Source organism: Larimichthys crocea, chromosome XXII (assembly GCF_000972845.2).
Source record: "Larimichthys crocea isolate SSNF chromosome XXII, L_crocea_2.0, whole genome shotgun sequence".
Lineage (NCBI taxonomy): Eukaryota > Metazoa > Chordata > Actinopteri > Sciaenidae > Larimichthys > Larimichthys crocea.
This window is the reverse complement of record NC_040032.1, coordinates 7,910,261-7,925,223: the sequence shown is the minus strand read 5'-3', so window position 1 is coordinate 7,925,223 and position 14,963 is coordinate 7,910,261. Positions and strand designations below refer to the sequence as shown.

Here is a 14,963-nt window from a genome sequence, read left to right as displayed (position 1 = left end):
GTTCATCCAGCAGACACGCGGTCCGTTCTGTGGATCCGTGTAGATCTCTTCATGAGAGCGTGACGTACTCCACACGGGCCGAGTCTGAGAAAACGTTTCCGTGAACACTCGAGTCTCAACAAGGACTCTTCAGTTTAATGTCCTCGGCTCGGCTCAGAGGTGTTCGAGCTCGTTAACACTCATTTTATTTAAATGTGCTTGTTCTGTTGTTAACGGCTGGAGCCAATGAATGTTTGTGGAACGTTTGTGGAACGTTAACTGATTAATTAGCAGATTAATGAACGTCTGTGAAGAAGAAAAAAGTATTTTAGAGGATTATCAACCATCTGGACCAGAACCCAGAACACGCTGTCAGAACACGCTGTCAGAACACACGTGAACGTGCTCTCGTTGATTTGAAGACTCTTCCTGTCACGTGTCCGTTGGACCGAACAGAACTGGTCTCATATTTCATCACGCCTGTCATCTCGGCCCATCAGCAGGCTGTTATAAGACAAATCAATTAAAGGTGTTTTCTCTCATCACTGCATACGTGAACAAGGCGTGATGAAGGCGTGTTCGTCACTTCACCTGTTAATGATTTCACTCTGTATGAACGAGCTCTCACTTCAGGTCTCTTCTTTGTCTGAGCCGTGTTGTTCTGAGCGTGCTGCACCTTCACGTGTTCACATGTTCATGTGAACTAACTGACACATCTATAGCGTGTTTCATGTTCATGTTCTTTGAGGATGGAGATAATTAATTAGAGCGCAGATCATTCAGCAGAGAACGGTTCAAACAGACTCATAAATATTTTTAATGACGTGAAACACAAAGACCCAAAACACTTTGTGTGTGTGAACACACGTGTGCTTCGTGTGTGTGAGCGTCACGCAAAGCACAAAGGCCGTTTGTTTGAGTGTTCTTAGCATGATTAGCATATTCAACATGTATGTTATTGTGATGCTCCTTTCATGATCACACCTCTCATGTCCGCACCCCTGCCCTGATTAACTGATGTCCAATCAGATGCAGTGTATTTCATCAGCCCGTCACCTGATTAACCTGCAGACTGCCCCTCCCCCTCACTCTTTGTTGGTCTGAAGCTGATCCACCGCCACCGCACTGACCTCTGGGAATTAATGGGGGGGGACAGACAGACAGACAGACAGACAGTTGAGGAAACACACCCTAAATTTTGTCTTTAGGATGAAAGAAAATGGCCACCTCCTCCGAGGATCTATTTAATTTAGAAGATCATCAGTTCGAAGGGGGAGGAGGGGGAGGAGGAGGAGGAGGTGGGAGGAGGAGGAGGAGGGGGAGGAGGGAGGAGGAGGGGAGGGAGGAGGGGGAGGAGGCGTGCAGACCCTCGGGCTGATTAGGATTCACTGCAGGTATACTGGCTGTGTCACGGCAAGCTGAGCTGCCTCCTCGGCCTTGCCGTCCTTTTGTTGGGTCAGTTTGATGGAGGGGGCACTGTGGAACACACACGTGGAAACACCGCGTGGAACACACACGTGGAACACACACGTGGAACACATGTGGAACACACACGTGGAACACACACGTGGAACACACACGTGGAACACACACGTGGAACACACATGTGGAACACACACGTGGAACACACACGTGGAACACACACGTGGAACACACACGTGGAACACACGTGGAACACCACGTGGAACACACGTGGAACACACGTGGAACACACATGTGGAACACATGTGGAACACAGTGGAACACACACGTGGAACACACACGTGGAACACACATGTGGAACACACGTGGAACACACACGTGGAACACACACGTGGAACACATGTGGAACACACGCGTGGAACACCCACGTGGAAACACACACTGTGAACAACACGTGGAACACACACGTGGAACACACATGTGGAACACACACGTGGAACACATGTGGAACACACGTGGAACACACATGTGGAACACATGTGTGAACACATGTGGAACACACACGTGGAACACACACGTGGAACACACATGTGGAACACAGTGGACACAAATGTGGAACACACGTGGAACACACGTGGAACAACATGTGGAACACACGTGGAACACACACGTGGAACACACATGTGGAAACACACGTGGAACACACACGTGGAACAACACACGTGTAACACACATGTGGAACACACACGTGGAACACACATGTGGACACAAAGTGGAAAACAAGTGCGAACACACGTGGAACATACGACGTTTCCTTGAGGTCAAGGAAGCGTTAGGAGTTAGGAGAAGTGTGGGGGGTGTTCAGAGAGACACACGTGTGTGTGATGGAATACAAACAGAGTTCAGAGTGATGGACTACAAACAGAGTTCAGAGTGATGGACTACAAACAGAGTTCAGAGTGATGGACTACAAACAGAGTTCAGAGTGATGGACTACAAACGGCTCCATGTTGTAGTTTGCAGGATATAAAGATGTAAACAAAGTGTCACAGTGAGAACGTCCTCCTGTCCACTCACACACACACACATGTTAACAAGCTCTGATCCATGATCAGCAGTGACTTCAATAACTTCGAGGTCAGACCACCCACTCATCCTCCGTCTGTGAGGTGAAGCCACAACCTGCAGTTCCTCTATAACGTCACCTGAGGCTGGCTCCAGCAGTGAGTCAGTCTCCATAAGTCCCCATGTCCAAATGTCCAACTTCACAGCAGAAATAACATGTTTACAGCCTGGTAAAAAACAGTTTTGGTCTGTAGCTATTTCCCCGTTCATGACAACTGTACTGAGGTGTGTTGTGGTTGTGTGTGTTTACAGTGTGTGTTGGTGTGTGTGTGTGTGTGTGTACAGTGTGTGTGTGGTGTGTACAGTGTGTGTGTGTGTGTTTGTGTGTGTGTGTGTGGTGTGTGTTACAGTGTGTGTGTGTTTGTTGGTGTGGTGTTGTGTTACGTGTGTGTTGTGTGGTGTGTGTGTGTGTTAAGGTGTGTGTGTGTGTGTGTGTTAGTGTGTGTTGTGTTACAGTGTGTGTTGTGTGTTACATTGTGTGTGTGTGTGTGTTCATGTGTGTGTGTGTGTGTGTGTGTGTGGTGTGTGTGTTAAAGTGTGTCGTGTGTGTGTGTGTGTGTGTGTTACAGTGTGTGTGTGTGTGGTGTGTTACAGTGTGTGTTGTGTGTGTGTGTACGTGTGTGTGTGTGTGTGTTGTGTGTGTTACATGGTGTGTGTGTGTGTGTGGTTACGTGTGTGTGTCTGTGTGTGTTACAGTGTGTGTGTGTGTGTGTTACAGTGTGTGTACAGTGTGTGTGTTGTGTGTGTTACAGTGTGTGTGTGTGTGGTGTTACAGTGTGGTGTTTGTGTGTGTTACAGTGTGTGTTTCATGGGTGTGTGTGTGTGTGTTAACAGTGTGTGTGTTACAGTGTGTGTTACAGTGTGTGTGTGTTACAGTGTGTGTGTGTTACAGTGTGCTGTGTTACACAGTGTGTGTGTGTGTGTGTTACAGTGTGTGTGTTACAGTGTGTGTGTGTACAGTGTGTGTGTGTGTTGTGTGTGTATAAGTGTGTGGTGTGTGTGTGTACAGTGTGTGTGTGTTACAGTGTGTGTTACAGTGTGTTACAATGTGTGGTTTGTGTTGTGTGTTACAGTTGTGTGTGTGTTTAAGGTGTGTTACAGTGTGTGTGTTACAGTGTGTGTGTGTTTACAGTGTGTGTTTACAGTGTGTGTTGTGTTTCCAGTGTGGTGTGTGTAGTGTGTGTGTTATTCAGTGTGTGTTACTTTGTAAGTGTGTGTGTGTGTGTGGTGTGTGTTACGTGGTGTTCACATGTGTAGTGTGTGTGCGTTTACATGTGTGTGTGTTACAGTGTGTGTATGTGTTAAATTGTGTGTGTGTGTGTGTGTGTGTGTGTGTTACATGTGTTGGTTACAGTGTGTTTGTTAAAGTGTGTGTTACTAGGTGTGTTACAATGTGTGTGTGTCAGTGGTTGTGTGTTACAGTGTGTGTGTGTTACAGTGTGTGTTACAGGTGTGTGTTCCAGTTGTGTGTGTGTTACAGTCGTGTGTTACAGTGTGTGTATGTGTTCGTGTGTGTCGTGTGTGTGTGTGTTACAGGTGTGTGTGTGTTACATTGTGTGTGTGTGTGTGTGTGTGTTACAGGTGTGTGTATACAGTTGCGTTATCAGGTGTGTATGTGTTACAGTGTTTGTGTGTGTGTGTGTAGTGTTACTTGTGCGTGTTACTGGTCGTGTGTTGTTACAGGTTGTGCTGTGTGTGTGTTTACGTGTGTGTGTGTGTGTGTGTTACAGTGTGTGTGTGTTACAGTGTGTGTATGTGTTACAGTGTGCGTGTGTTACAGTGTGTGTGTGTTTGTTACAGTGTGTGTGTGTGTTACAGTGTGTGTGTGTTACAGTGTGTGTGTGTGTTACAGTGTGTGTATGTTACAGTGTTACAGTGCGCGTTGTGTTTACAGTGTGCGTGTGTTACAGTGTGTGTGTGTTTGTTACAGTGTGTGTGTGTGTTACAGTGTGTGTGTGTGTTACAGTGTGTGTATGTTACAGTGTGTGTGTGTGTTACAGTGTGTGTATGTGTTACAGTGTGTGTGTGTCACATGCTGATGTTGTCTTGTGTTTTTCAATGAATGCTTCGTGTGTTTGAACTTTTCTATTATGATTATGTTGGATATTGTCTGAACACACTCACACACACTGTAATATACACACACACACACACTCACACACACTGTAACACTCACACACTCACACACACTGTAACACACACACACACACACTCACACAGACTGTAACACACACACACACACTGTAACACACACACACATTGTAACACACACACACTCACACACACTGTAACACACACACACACACACTCACACACACTGTAACACACACACACACACACTCACACACACTGTAACACACACACACACACACTGTAACATACACACACATTGTAACACACACACACACACACACTGTAACACACACACACAGTGTGAGGTATGTAATGGTTGTGTAAATGTTGCAGGAATGTTTCTGGTGGAGGGTGTGGTGGTGGTTGTTAGATAACTCTGTGAGGACGCCAGCGGCGTTCTCTCCACCTTGATCTGAGCTTGTGGTCGGGACACGGCGTCCTTCCTCTACATCAGCTGTGGCGACAGTGGTTGAGGCTCACTGTGGCGTGGCGTGGCGTTGGGGGGCGTGGTCTGAGCAGCCTCAGTGTAGTGGCGTTAACGTCTCTGTCTTTGTCTTTGTTCTGCAGAGCGACTCATAATCCAGAGCGAGACGACTGACAGCCTCGCCTAGAGCCGGCCTCCGATCAGCCTTCATCATCATCATCATCATCACCATCATCTTCATCACCACACACCAGCAACCTGAGGCTCCCACCGCCACGCTATCACCAGCCGCACGAGCACAACAACACGTCATCTAACTGTGAGTTCACTCAAACATTCAGCAAACATTAAAACAACATGAAACAAACGTTAAAGCAAACGTTAATCAAACATTAAAACAACATGAAGCAAACGTTAAAGCAAACGTTAATCAAACATTAAAACAACATGAAACAAACGTTAAAGCAAACGTTAATCAAACATTAAAACTACACGAAGCAAACGTTACTCAAACGTTAAACTGAGGTAACCTGAAGGTTTGTATGAAATAATTTTCTTGTGTTTGACATTAAATGTTTTAATAAATATTTTAATTGTTCACTTCATTATTTTAATGATTAGATTTACATTTTATATTTTATATATTTCATTTAAATTAAATTAAAGTTTTTGATTTAATTTAAAGTCACTTTGTTTTTTCAGTTTTCTGTCAGACTCGTAAATTCTTCATTAATTATAAAATCACCTCGTTAACACACTCCTCGCTCACACCTCGTCTTTAATTAAAATCTGGTGAATTTGGGATCTTCAGCTCGCAGATCGGCAGCCGGGTCACTTCCTGAACAAAGAGCTCCGTCCTCTGAGCTCAGAGCTCCGCCTGCTGGACGCTGGAGGAGCTGCAGCCGTCAGTCGGGAACCATTTTAATCATCTTCACCTTAATCAGCAAACACGATAACACGTTTAATATTATGCATCTGTGTGATGTCATCAGAGCCGTCCAGTCAGCTCTATGCATTAATCAATCATCAGATATTTAAACTGATCAGGATGCAGGAGGGTCCGAGTCCGGCCTGGACCGGCTCAGCTGTCAGAACTGGGTCGTATTGGGGCTCAGGCTTCATATCGAATAATCCAAATATTTCCTTCCTTTATGTTTGTCCTTATCAGAATGTTATTTTTTTAATTATCATACAAACACATAAAGTTCAGGTCAGTTTGTGTCATCCATGTTTTGATTCATCTGTAACATATAAATATATAAACTCTGTAAACGTGTTGAAGCTTGTCTTCACGTCACTTCCTGTTTGGAGGCAGGTTTATGGTCCGATCCGGTTCAGAGGTCCGAGGTCCGTCTCATTTATAATCAGATTTATTGATTTTAAGAGTCTGACTCAGCGTTCAGACATGAATTCAGTTACAAACATCAAATCAGATAAAATATAAATCTGTGTTTGTATGTGTGATCCGTCACCCTCTGATTTAAAGTGTTGGGTGAAGAATCTTCAAACATTCACTGATAATAAATCATCCATCGATTATCTGCGATCATAAATCAGTAAAATATATTTTATCATGTGAACTTTGTCATCTGACTTCCTATCTGATCTGTAACTCCGCCTCTCTGTGTGTCTAATCCAGGTGTGTTGCTTCCTGCTTGCAGGTGACATCAGTTGCAAGGGGATGACCGAGCGCATTCATAACATCAATCTCCACAACTTCAGCAATTCTGTACTTGAGACCCTCAATGAGCAGCGCAACCGTGGGCACTTCTGTGACGTGACTGTTCGGATCCATGGAAGTATGCTGCGAGCTCACCGCTGCGTGCTGGCTGCTGGAAGCCCCTTCTTTCAGGACAAGCTGCTGCTGGGCTACAGCGACATCGAGATCCCCTCGGTGGTCTCGGTGCAGTCCATCCAGAAGCTGATTGACTTTATGTACAGTGGGATCCTGCGGGTGTCTCAGTCCGAGGCCCTGCAGATCCTCACCGCCGCCAGCATCCTGCAGATCAAGACCGTCATCGATGAGTGTACCCGCATAGTGTCCCAGAATGTGGGCCTTGCCGGGCCCGGAGGCTTTCCCGTTATACCAGGAGACTCTGGTCAGGAAACACCCCGCGGCACGCCAGAGTCCGGCACCTCCGGGCCCAGCAGTGACGCAGAGTCCGGTTATATGCAAGCCACATCCCAGCAGAGCATGGATCGTGCATACACTTCGCTGTACTCCTACCCCGGACTCCTGCAGAACGGCACCCGCGAGCGCCTCCTCTACAGTAACCCTCTGACAGCAAACTACGACCCGGCTCTCAGCACTCAGAAGGACCACCAGTCTCAAGATCCGCCCTGGATGAGCCGCATCCAGGACAGATCCCAGCAGGTGGATCGCTTCATCTCCACAGCAGAGTCCACCCACTGCCGCAAGCAGCCGCGCCCGGTACGCATTCAAATGGGGGGGATGCACATCAAGCAGGAGGCCGAAGACGAGTTCAACTGCTACGACAACCTGGTCGAATGCCCGGACGACACCGACCACACCGAGGGCGTGGAGAGCGAATCCAAGGTTGAAAGTTTTGACTCAGGGGTGAGCTCCAACATCAGCACTGAGCCCGATGCCATGGAGCAGCAGCCGTACCTGACGGCTTTCAGCCGCGACGTGGGCGGTGACAGCCAGCAGGGCGAAGGAGGACCGGTGCACATAGAGGTCAACGACTCATCACCGGAGCAGGTCCAGGACACGGAGGACGGGGACACGTCCCACAGCACTAGTGACAGTAGCATGATGCAGCCCCTGCAAAACTCAGTCATGTCCCAGTCCCTGCCGAGTGCCCCGCACTACATGCGCCAGGCAGAATCTCACACCAGCAACCTGAGGATGCCGCTCACCGTGACCAGCAACTCCCAAGTGATGGGCACCGCTGGAAGCACCTTCCTGCCCACGCTTTTTCCCACACAGCCGGCCAGAGACAACAAGCCTTTCCTTTACCTTCCCGGCCAGCAGCAGCCCCAGTTCGTGGCAGTGCCGTCCCCCGCGATGCCATCATTCCCGAACCCCATGTCGGTACAGCAGGCGCCAGCCCAGCAGCAACAGGCTGCAGGAGGACTGGGTCCGGGGGAGAAGAAGCCCTATGAATGCACTCTGTGCAGTAAAACCTTTACTGCCAAACAGAACTACGTCAAACACATGTTTGTCCACACCGGTGAGTCAGAACATTCCTCCTCAGATCACTTTAAACTGGTCATTTTAATTATCATACAAACACATGAACACAACACGTTTCAAACAGGTTTGTCCTTAAAGACTTCTTCTTTAAACTCACTTTATTTAGGTCATTTTAATTATTAGATTCAACACAGAAAGTACTGAGACAACATGACAAAATGTAGTTTATCAGTAAAGTGCAGAGTAATGGAAACAGATACATAAATAACAGATATATCTATAAATGTATGTATATATACAGTATTAACAGTATGAACAGTGAGATGAATACTACGATACAGCTTGTGCAGCAGTGCAGGTATAAACGTAATTATTGGTGAATGATACAAACATAAAACACGTTTTAAACTTGTTTCAAACAAACTCACAACGGTTTATTTTCTCTTTAAATGCTCTTAAAATTAATTTGTTTTCACTAACGATGAAGCTCTTTTATTTCTGGTTATATTATAAATGTTTCAACACGTTTCATTTAATATTTTTATTCATGATATTTCTACAGAGCTGCATGACATGTATACACATACCATATGTACGGTTGGTGTGTATGTCCATGAAGTAAACACACTAATGTTGAACAGTGTTTGTCTCTAACATGGTTGGATCAGAGTTCTGATGGTCAGGTTCAGTTTAAATGTTTTTTATTGTTTCCCATTTAAATTAATACATTAATTTAATTATGAATTATTAGAAGTATAATGAGCTAGTATGTTAACATTATCAATCACATCCATTGATCACTGACTGTCTAATCGATCACAAACTGAACAAACCATCGTCACACACACACAAAGAACAAATTAAATCTTTTATAATTAGATCTATAAAAACCTCCTGCTCAAGAATCAATTATTATTATTGTTCATTAAAATCCTTTCGCCACAAATGACCTCTAATTTCCTGTTTCACTCAGATGATGAGAGCGAGGACAGAAAGTTATTGATCAATGATGTCTGAGGGAGCTGATGACCTTTACATTTATTTACATTTATCCTCATGTTTATTTACATTGATGTTTACATTTATACATTTACATTTATACATTTACAATTATACATTTATACATTTACATTTATGTTTGCATTTATACATTAATATATTTTACATTTATACATTTACATTCATAAATTTACATTTATACATTTACATTCATAAATTTACATTTATACATTACATTTACATTTATACGTTTACATTTATACGTTTACATTTATAAATTTAAATTTAGACATTTACTTTTATTTACATTTGTTTACATTTATACATTTATATGTTTACATTTATACATTTACATTTATACATTTACATTTATACATTTACAATTATACATTTATACATTTACATTTATAAATTTAAATTTAGACATTTACTTTTATTTACATTTGTTTACATTTATACATTTATATGTTTACATTTATACATTTACATTTATACATTTACATCTATACATTTCCAATCACATTAAATGGCATCAATAAATTGTCTTATCTTATCTTTACATTTAGTCAGTCTAATTCAGACTGATTCTGTCAAACTGATTCAAAACCAGCACCTTGAGTCAGAGTAATATTATTGTACATTAATATTATTATACATTTAATATTGTACATCAATAATACATCTGTTTTTATTACAAAGAAAAGTAATACAGTACAGTAATTACATTTAAATACATTACATGTCTGAAGTTAAAACAAAAACTGTTTGATTCAGAGTAATGTAATATGTCTGTGAGATTCATACATTTAATATTGTTAATACATTTATTATTATATATTTAATAATATCTATTATTAATACATTTGTTTTTATTACAGCCAAATTAAAAATATATATATTACAGGTCAATAAAAAAGCCTGTAAATATTTAATTGTTTCACTGATCTGAAAAAAGGTAAAATATCTTTTGGTATTTTTGAAAAATAATAAAAAATAAATTATTAGATTTCTTAAATTAAACTGAGTAGCATCTCCATATACTGATGTGTGTAATTCATTAATGGAAAAAACTTCAAACATGTTTTTGTTCTGTTTTATATTCTCAGTTTTCAAAGAAATTGAATAATAATTTAAAAGAGGAGACGAAAATCAGTTTTTGATTTTATTATTCAAAACAACATTTGTTTCTTTATCCACTTAGTGTTTTTTTCTCTGTTGTTCATGAGGGATTGTTTTTTACTTTAAAATATTTTTCATGGCTTCAGTTCACTTTAAACAAGCAACAACAAAGAAACTGAAAAATATAAAAATGTGAATTTGATGAAAATCTGAAAACACAGAAAATAAATGTTAGACTATAAAACACATGAACGGAGGTGACATGCCATCTCAAACTAAAGTATAACAATTTACCTGTAAATATGTGTGTGTGTGTGTGTGTGTGTGTGTGTGTGTGGTTATATATATACACACGTTATATATACACACTGCTGATGTGACCTCTGACCTTCCTGTAGAGCGCAAACAAAAAAAAGTCAAAATGATTAATTAACTCAAACAGACTCACAGTGTCATCTCTTCCTGCTGACACAGTTATTAATTATAATACTTTATTAATTATTGTAATTTAATAAATATTATTTATTCATGTTAATTAATATTAATATAACATATTGTACAATTTACTTTAAACAGAAAAACAACAAATTCCTTAGTTATTTGGTCTGTGTGTGATGTTAGTGCTTTTTGTGCTCGTCTTAATATAATATAATTACAGCTGAAATAAAGTCAGTACTCAGTACATTTGTTGAAAAGTGACCGTGATTATTTTTGTAATATTTGTGTCACTTTGTATTTTCTTTAAAAAACACATTTGAAGTATATGAATATTTGAATATTTCAGTGAAGTAAATATACTTTTTTTGACAGAAAGTGTCTGTTTGTAATGTAGGAAAACGTGTGTGTATGTATGTAAGTCATTAATTCATTATAAACTGTCAGCTTTGAATCCTCGTATCTTCAGGTTTGCAGGTATTTGTTTTTCTGAACCTTAACCTGAAAATGTATCTTCTTCTTCTTTTTTCCCATGATGCCTTTGTCCTGCATGTCCATCCAGGTGAGAAACCTCATCAGTGCAGCATCTGCTGGCGCTCATTCTCCCTGAAGGATTACTTAATCAAACACATGGTGACCCACACGGGGGTGCGGGCCTACCAGTGCAGCATCTGCAACAAGCGCTTCACCCAGAAGAGCTCCCTGAACGTCCACATGCGGCTGCACCGCGGAGAGAAGTCGTACGAGTGCTACATCTGCAAGAAGAAGTTCTCCCACAAGACCCTGCTGGAGCGCCACATGGCGCTGCACAGCACTGGCAACGCCATCACGGGCCTATCGGGGAGCGCCGGCACCCCGGGCCCGGTCTCCATCCCCATCCCCATGGCTGTCCCTGAACCTGGAGCCGGAGTGGTGGCCCTCGCCATGCCGGTGAGCGGAGGCGCCGGTGTCGGGGCCGGGGTCGGAACGGGAGTGGGCGTGGCCGCCGAAGCGAGCTGCCAAGAAGGGACCACCTATGTGTGCTCCGTGTGCCCCGCCAAGTTCGACCAAATGGAGCACTTCAATGACCACATGCGAATGCATGTCTCCGATGGATAAGTACTAACGATAAACTTCTTTAAAGAACGACAAATAAAATGGCACTAGATTTTCCTTTTCTTGTTTTGAGGTATGAAGAGTATCGAGTATAGACACTGGCACATTAAGTTTCCCAAAAAAAAAAAGATTTCTGTTTTTGTTTCTGTTATTCTAAAAGAAAAAAAAAGATGGTGGCCTTAAGGCGTCGTAGTTCACCGATCTACTGGATGGATCGAACTACTCGCCTCTAAATGTATGCTTTCCTAAAATACTGATTTATGTGTTGAACACTACCGAAAGGCCTACGAGAGAAACACATACACACAAACACACCTTCAGTGTAGATATGTCTGAATGAACTTAAGTGTGCGTCTGTCTGTGCATGTGTGTGTGTGTGTGTGTGTGTGTGTGTGTGTGTACACTGCCATGAAACATACGTCATGGCGCTTGTGAACCCGTTCTGACCAGTTTGGAAACTATCGATGTCCAAGCTTACTGTGGTATCATTAATTAAACAATAATTAAAGTCATGTGGGGTGGGGGCGGGGCTACATACTCCCTCTAAAATACTGATGGTCACATGATTGCCTTCTCATGTCCAAAAAAAACAAAGCAGTTAATCTGACAGTGGATTTCTTTCCTCTGATTAACACAGCTGTTATCACGGTACTGAAAACTTCAAATCTTCTGTTTTCTGATCATTGTCGTTGACTAAATTAATGAATTAATTAATTAAGGTGTGTTGATGAGACAGAATTTGAGCAAAAAAAAACAAACATTTTTTTCTGAAGTTTGGAGTTTAACTCATTTGCATACACTGCCACCAATATCTTCAGACTGTTAAGGCTAGTGGACCTCTTCCATTTCAGACACGTGAGAACAGAACAGCTCGTTTAGCCTTTAGCCTTTAGCCTCTCGTTAGCTCACAGTTCTGGCAGGCGGCGAATGCGACTAAACTCTCTCCTTCATACCTGCTGCTCTTCAACTCGCACCTGACTGTTATGATGAACGATGATTAGTTTGTTTGAATCTGACGATTGGATTATAATATTCGGGGAGGGGGGCGGGTGTTGTAGGCTTGTTGTTGATTGGTTCAATGTTAAAGAGGGTGGGGTTTAATCTGAAATGAACTCCCTGTATGACATTCAGCCCTGCTGCAGAGCTGAATGCATCGCTCTGCAGCGGGTTGAAGGAAACACAGCGTGAAACTAAACAAGTAGCTCCATCGAACGCTCGCCGTTTCCTGAAAATCCACAGACACGTCACGGACACGTCACTGACGTCATGTCACAGACACGTCACAGACGGACTTTCTACACGAAACATACATTCCTGATTTTCTAAAGTCGACAGCAGCAAGTACAGAACAGATTTGGAAGCCAGTGTGCGCAAGTTGTCATCATGCATCACTTAACAGCTTAAAACTCATTTCTGATATTTCAAATGTTTTTTATTCATAATAGGACACACACACACACACACACACACACACATGCAACTGCCTACAACTGCAATCTGAAGGACGAGCTCGTTAGTGAGCCGACACTTTCATAGTTGTTGTTAAAAGAATAACAGACGGCGGTCGGACGACGACCTGCTGCACATTTAAAAGAAAAACAAAAAAGTAAAAAAATAGTGCTACTTTGCACATTTTCTTAAAATGCCTGTGCTTAAATATTTAATCATTTTCCTTCGATGAACTTCTATAATTTTGTTTTATTCAATTCAAAGAAAAAAAAGACATTTTTTTAAACCTTGATAAGTGGACTGCATTATTTTCTTGCGTATATGTTGCACTGCTTAAACCAATAAGTGCACTACTGTTAACAGAGATATTCTAGTTTTAGAGCAGAGGGTTTGTTTGATTAACATTTGGTTGTTTGTAGAGTAGATTTGTTTCAAATATTCATAATTAATTAATTAATTCAGCGTTCTCAGCTTTCTTTGCAGTTTCCTTCAGTATATTCTCGTGCCGTGTTGATGCAAGTGTTCATTTTATTTAATATGTTTCATGACGTGTGCTCATGTATGTTTGAACATTGTATGTTTGAGTCACGGAGTCAGCTCCCGAAAACACGGATTCAGTTTTTACAACACGAGAACATGACAGTAATAAACAGCTCATTAGTTATTCATTAATTCATTAATTAATAGAGTCTGTTATGAATAATGAGACATTTATAATATAATAGCGTGTGTGGAGGATGAATGATCTGTGTCCGAAAACAATTATGTGTAAGTGTCTGTAGTCTGTCTGTGAGTGTCTGTAGTCTGTGAGTGTCTGTAGTCAGACTGTGAGTGTCTGTGAGTGTCTGTAGTCTGTCTGTGAGTGTCTGTAGTCTGTCTGTGGTGTGCCTGTGAGTGTCTGTAGTCTGTCTGTGAGTGTCTGTGATTGTCTGTAGTCAGACTGTGAGTGTCTGTAGTCTGTCTGTGGTGTGTCTATGAGTGTCTGTAGTCTGGGAGTGTCTGTGGTGTGTCTGTGAGTGTCTGTGGTGTGTCTGTCGTATGTCTGTGGTCTGTCTGTGGTGTGTCTGTAGTGTCTGTAGTTGGACTCTAGTGTCTGTGAGCGTCTGTAGTCTTTGTCTGAATGTCTGTAGTCTGTGGTGTGTCTGTAGTCTGTCTGTAGTCTGTTTGTGGGGTGTCTGTAGTCTGTCTGTGGTCTGTCTGTAGTCTGTGGTGTGTCTGTAGTGTCTGTGGTCTGTCTGTGGTGTGTCTGTAGTCTGTCTGTGGTCTGTCTGTGGTGTGTCTGTAGTGTCTGTGGTGTGTCTGTGGTGTGTCTGTAGTCTGTCTGTGGTCTGTCTGTGGTGTGTCTGTAGTGTCTGTAGTGTCTGTAGTCTGTCTGTAGTCTGCCTGTGGTGTGTCTGTAGTGTCTGTGGTGTGTCTGTAGTCTGTCTGTAGTCTGTCTGTGGTGTGTCTGTAGTGTCTGTGGTGTGTCTGTAGTCTGTCTGTGGTCTGTCTGTGGTGTGTCTGTGGTTAGGGTTATCTGAACTGTCGGGCTTCCTCAGCAATATGCAGCGCAGGTACGATGATGATGATTTGAGATCAGAACCAACGTCCAGGCCCGAGCAGTTCCCGTGCAGTCCCTGTGGGGGC

At 42.4% G+C, this 14,963-nt stretch overlaps 1 protein-coding gene across 2 annotated transcripts; it reads left to right on the top strand.

Annotated features, from left to right (window-relative positions):
• Positions 1-4,974: 4,974 nt before the first annotated feature.
• zbtb20 (zinc finger and BTB domain containing 20) lies at positions 4,975-14,217 on the top strand. Of its 2 annotated transcripts, none has more exons than XM_027273750.1 (3): positions 4,975-5,402; positions 6,723-8,277; positions 11,356-14,217. In XM_027273750.1, the coding sequence occupies exons 2-3, from the start codon at positions 6,765-6,767 to the stop codon at positions 11,889-11,891; spliced, it is 2,049 nt and encodes a 682-aa protein (XP_027129551.1). In that variant the 5' UTR covers positions 4,975-5,402; positions 6,723-6,764; the 3' UTR covers positions 11,892-14,217. The 2 variants fall into 2 exon arrangements, with proteins under 2 accessions (XP_027129551.1, XP_027129550.1); XM_027273749.1 differs by having other exon boundaries at positions 4,976-5,402; positions 6,745-8,277.
• Positions 14,218-14,963: the final 746 nt, after the last annotated feature.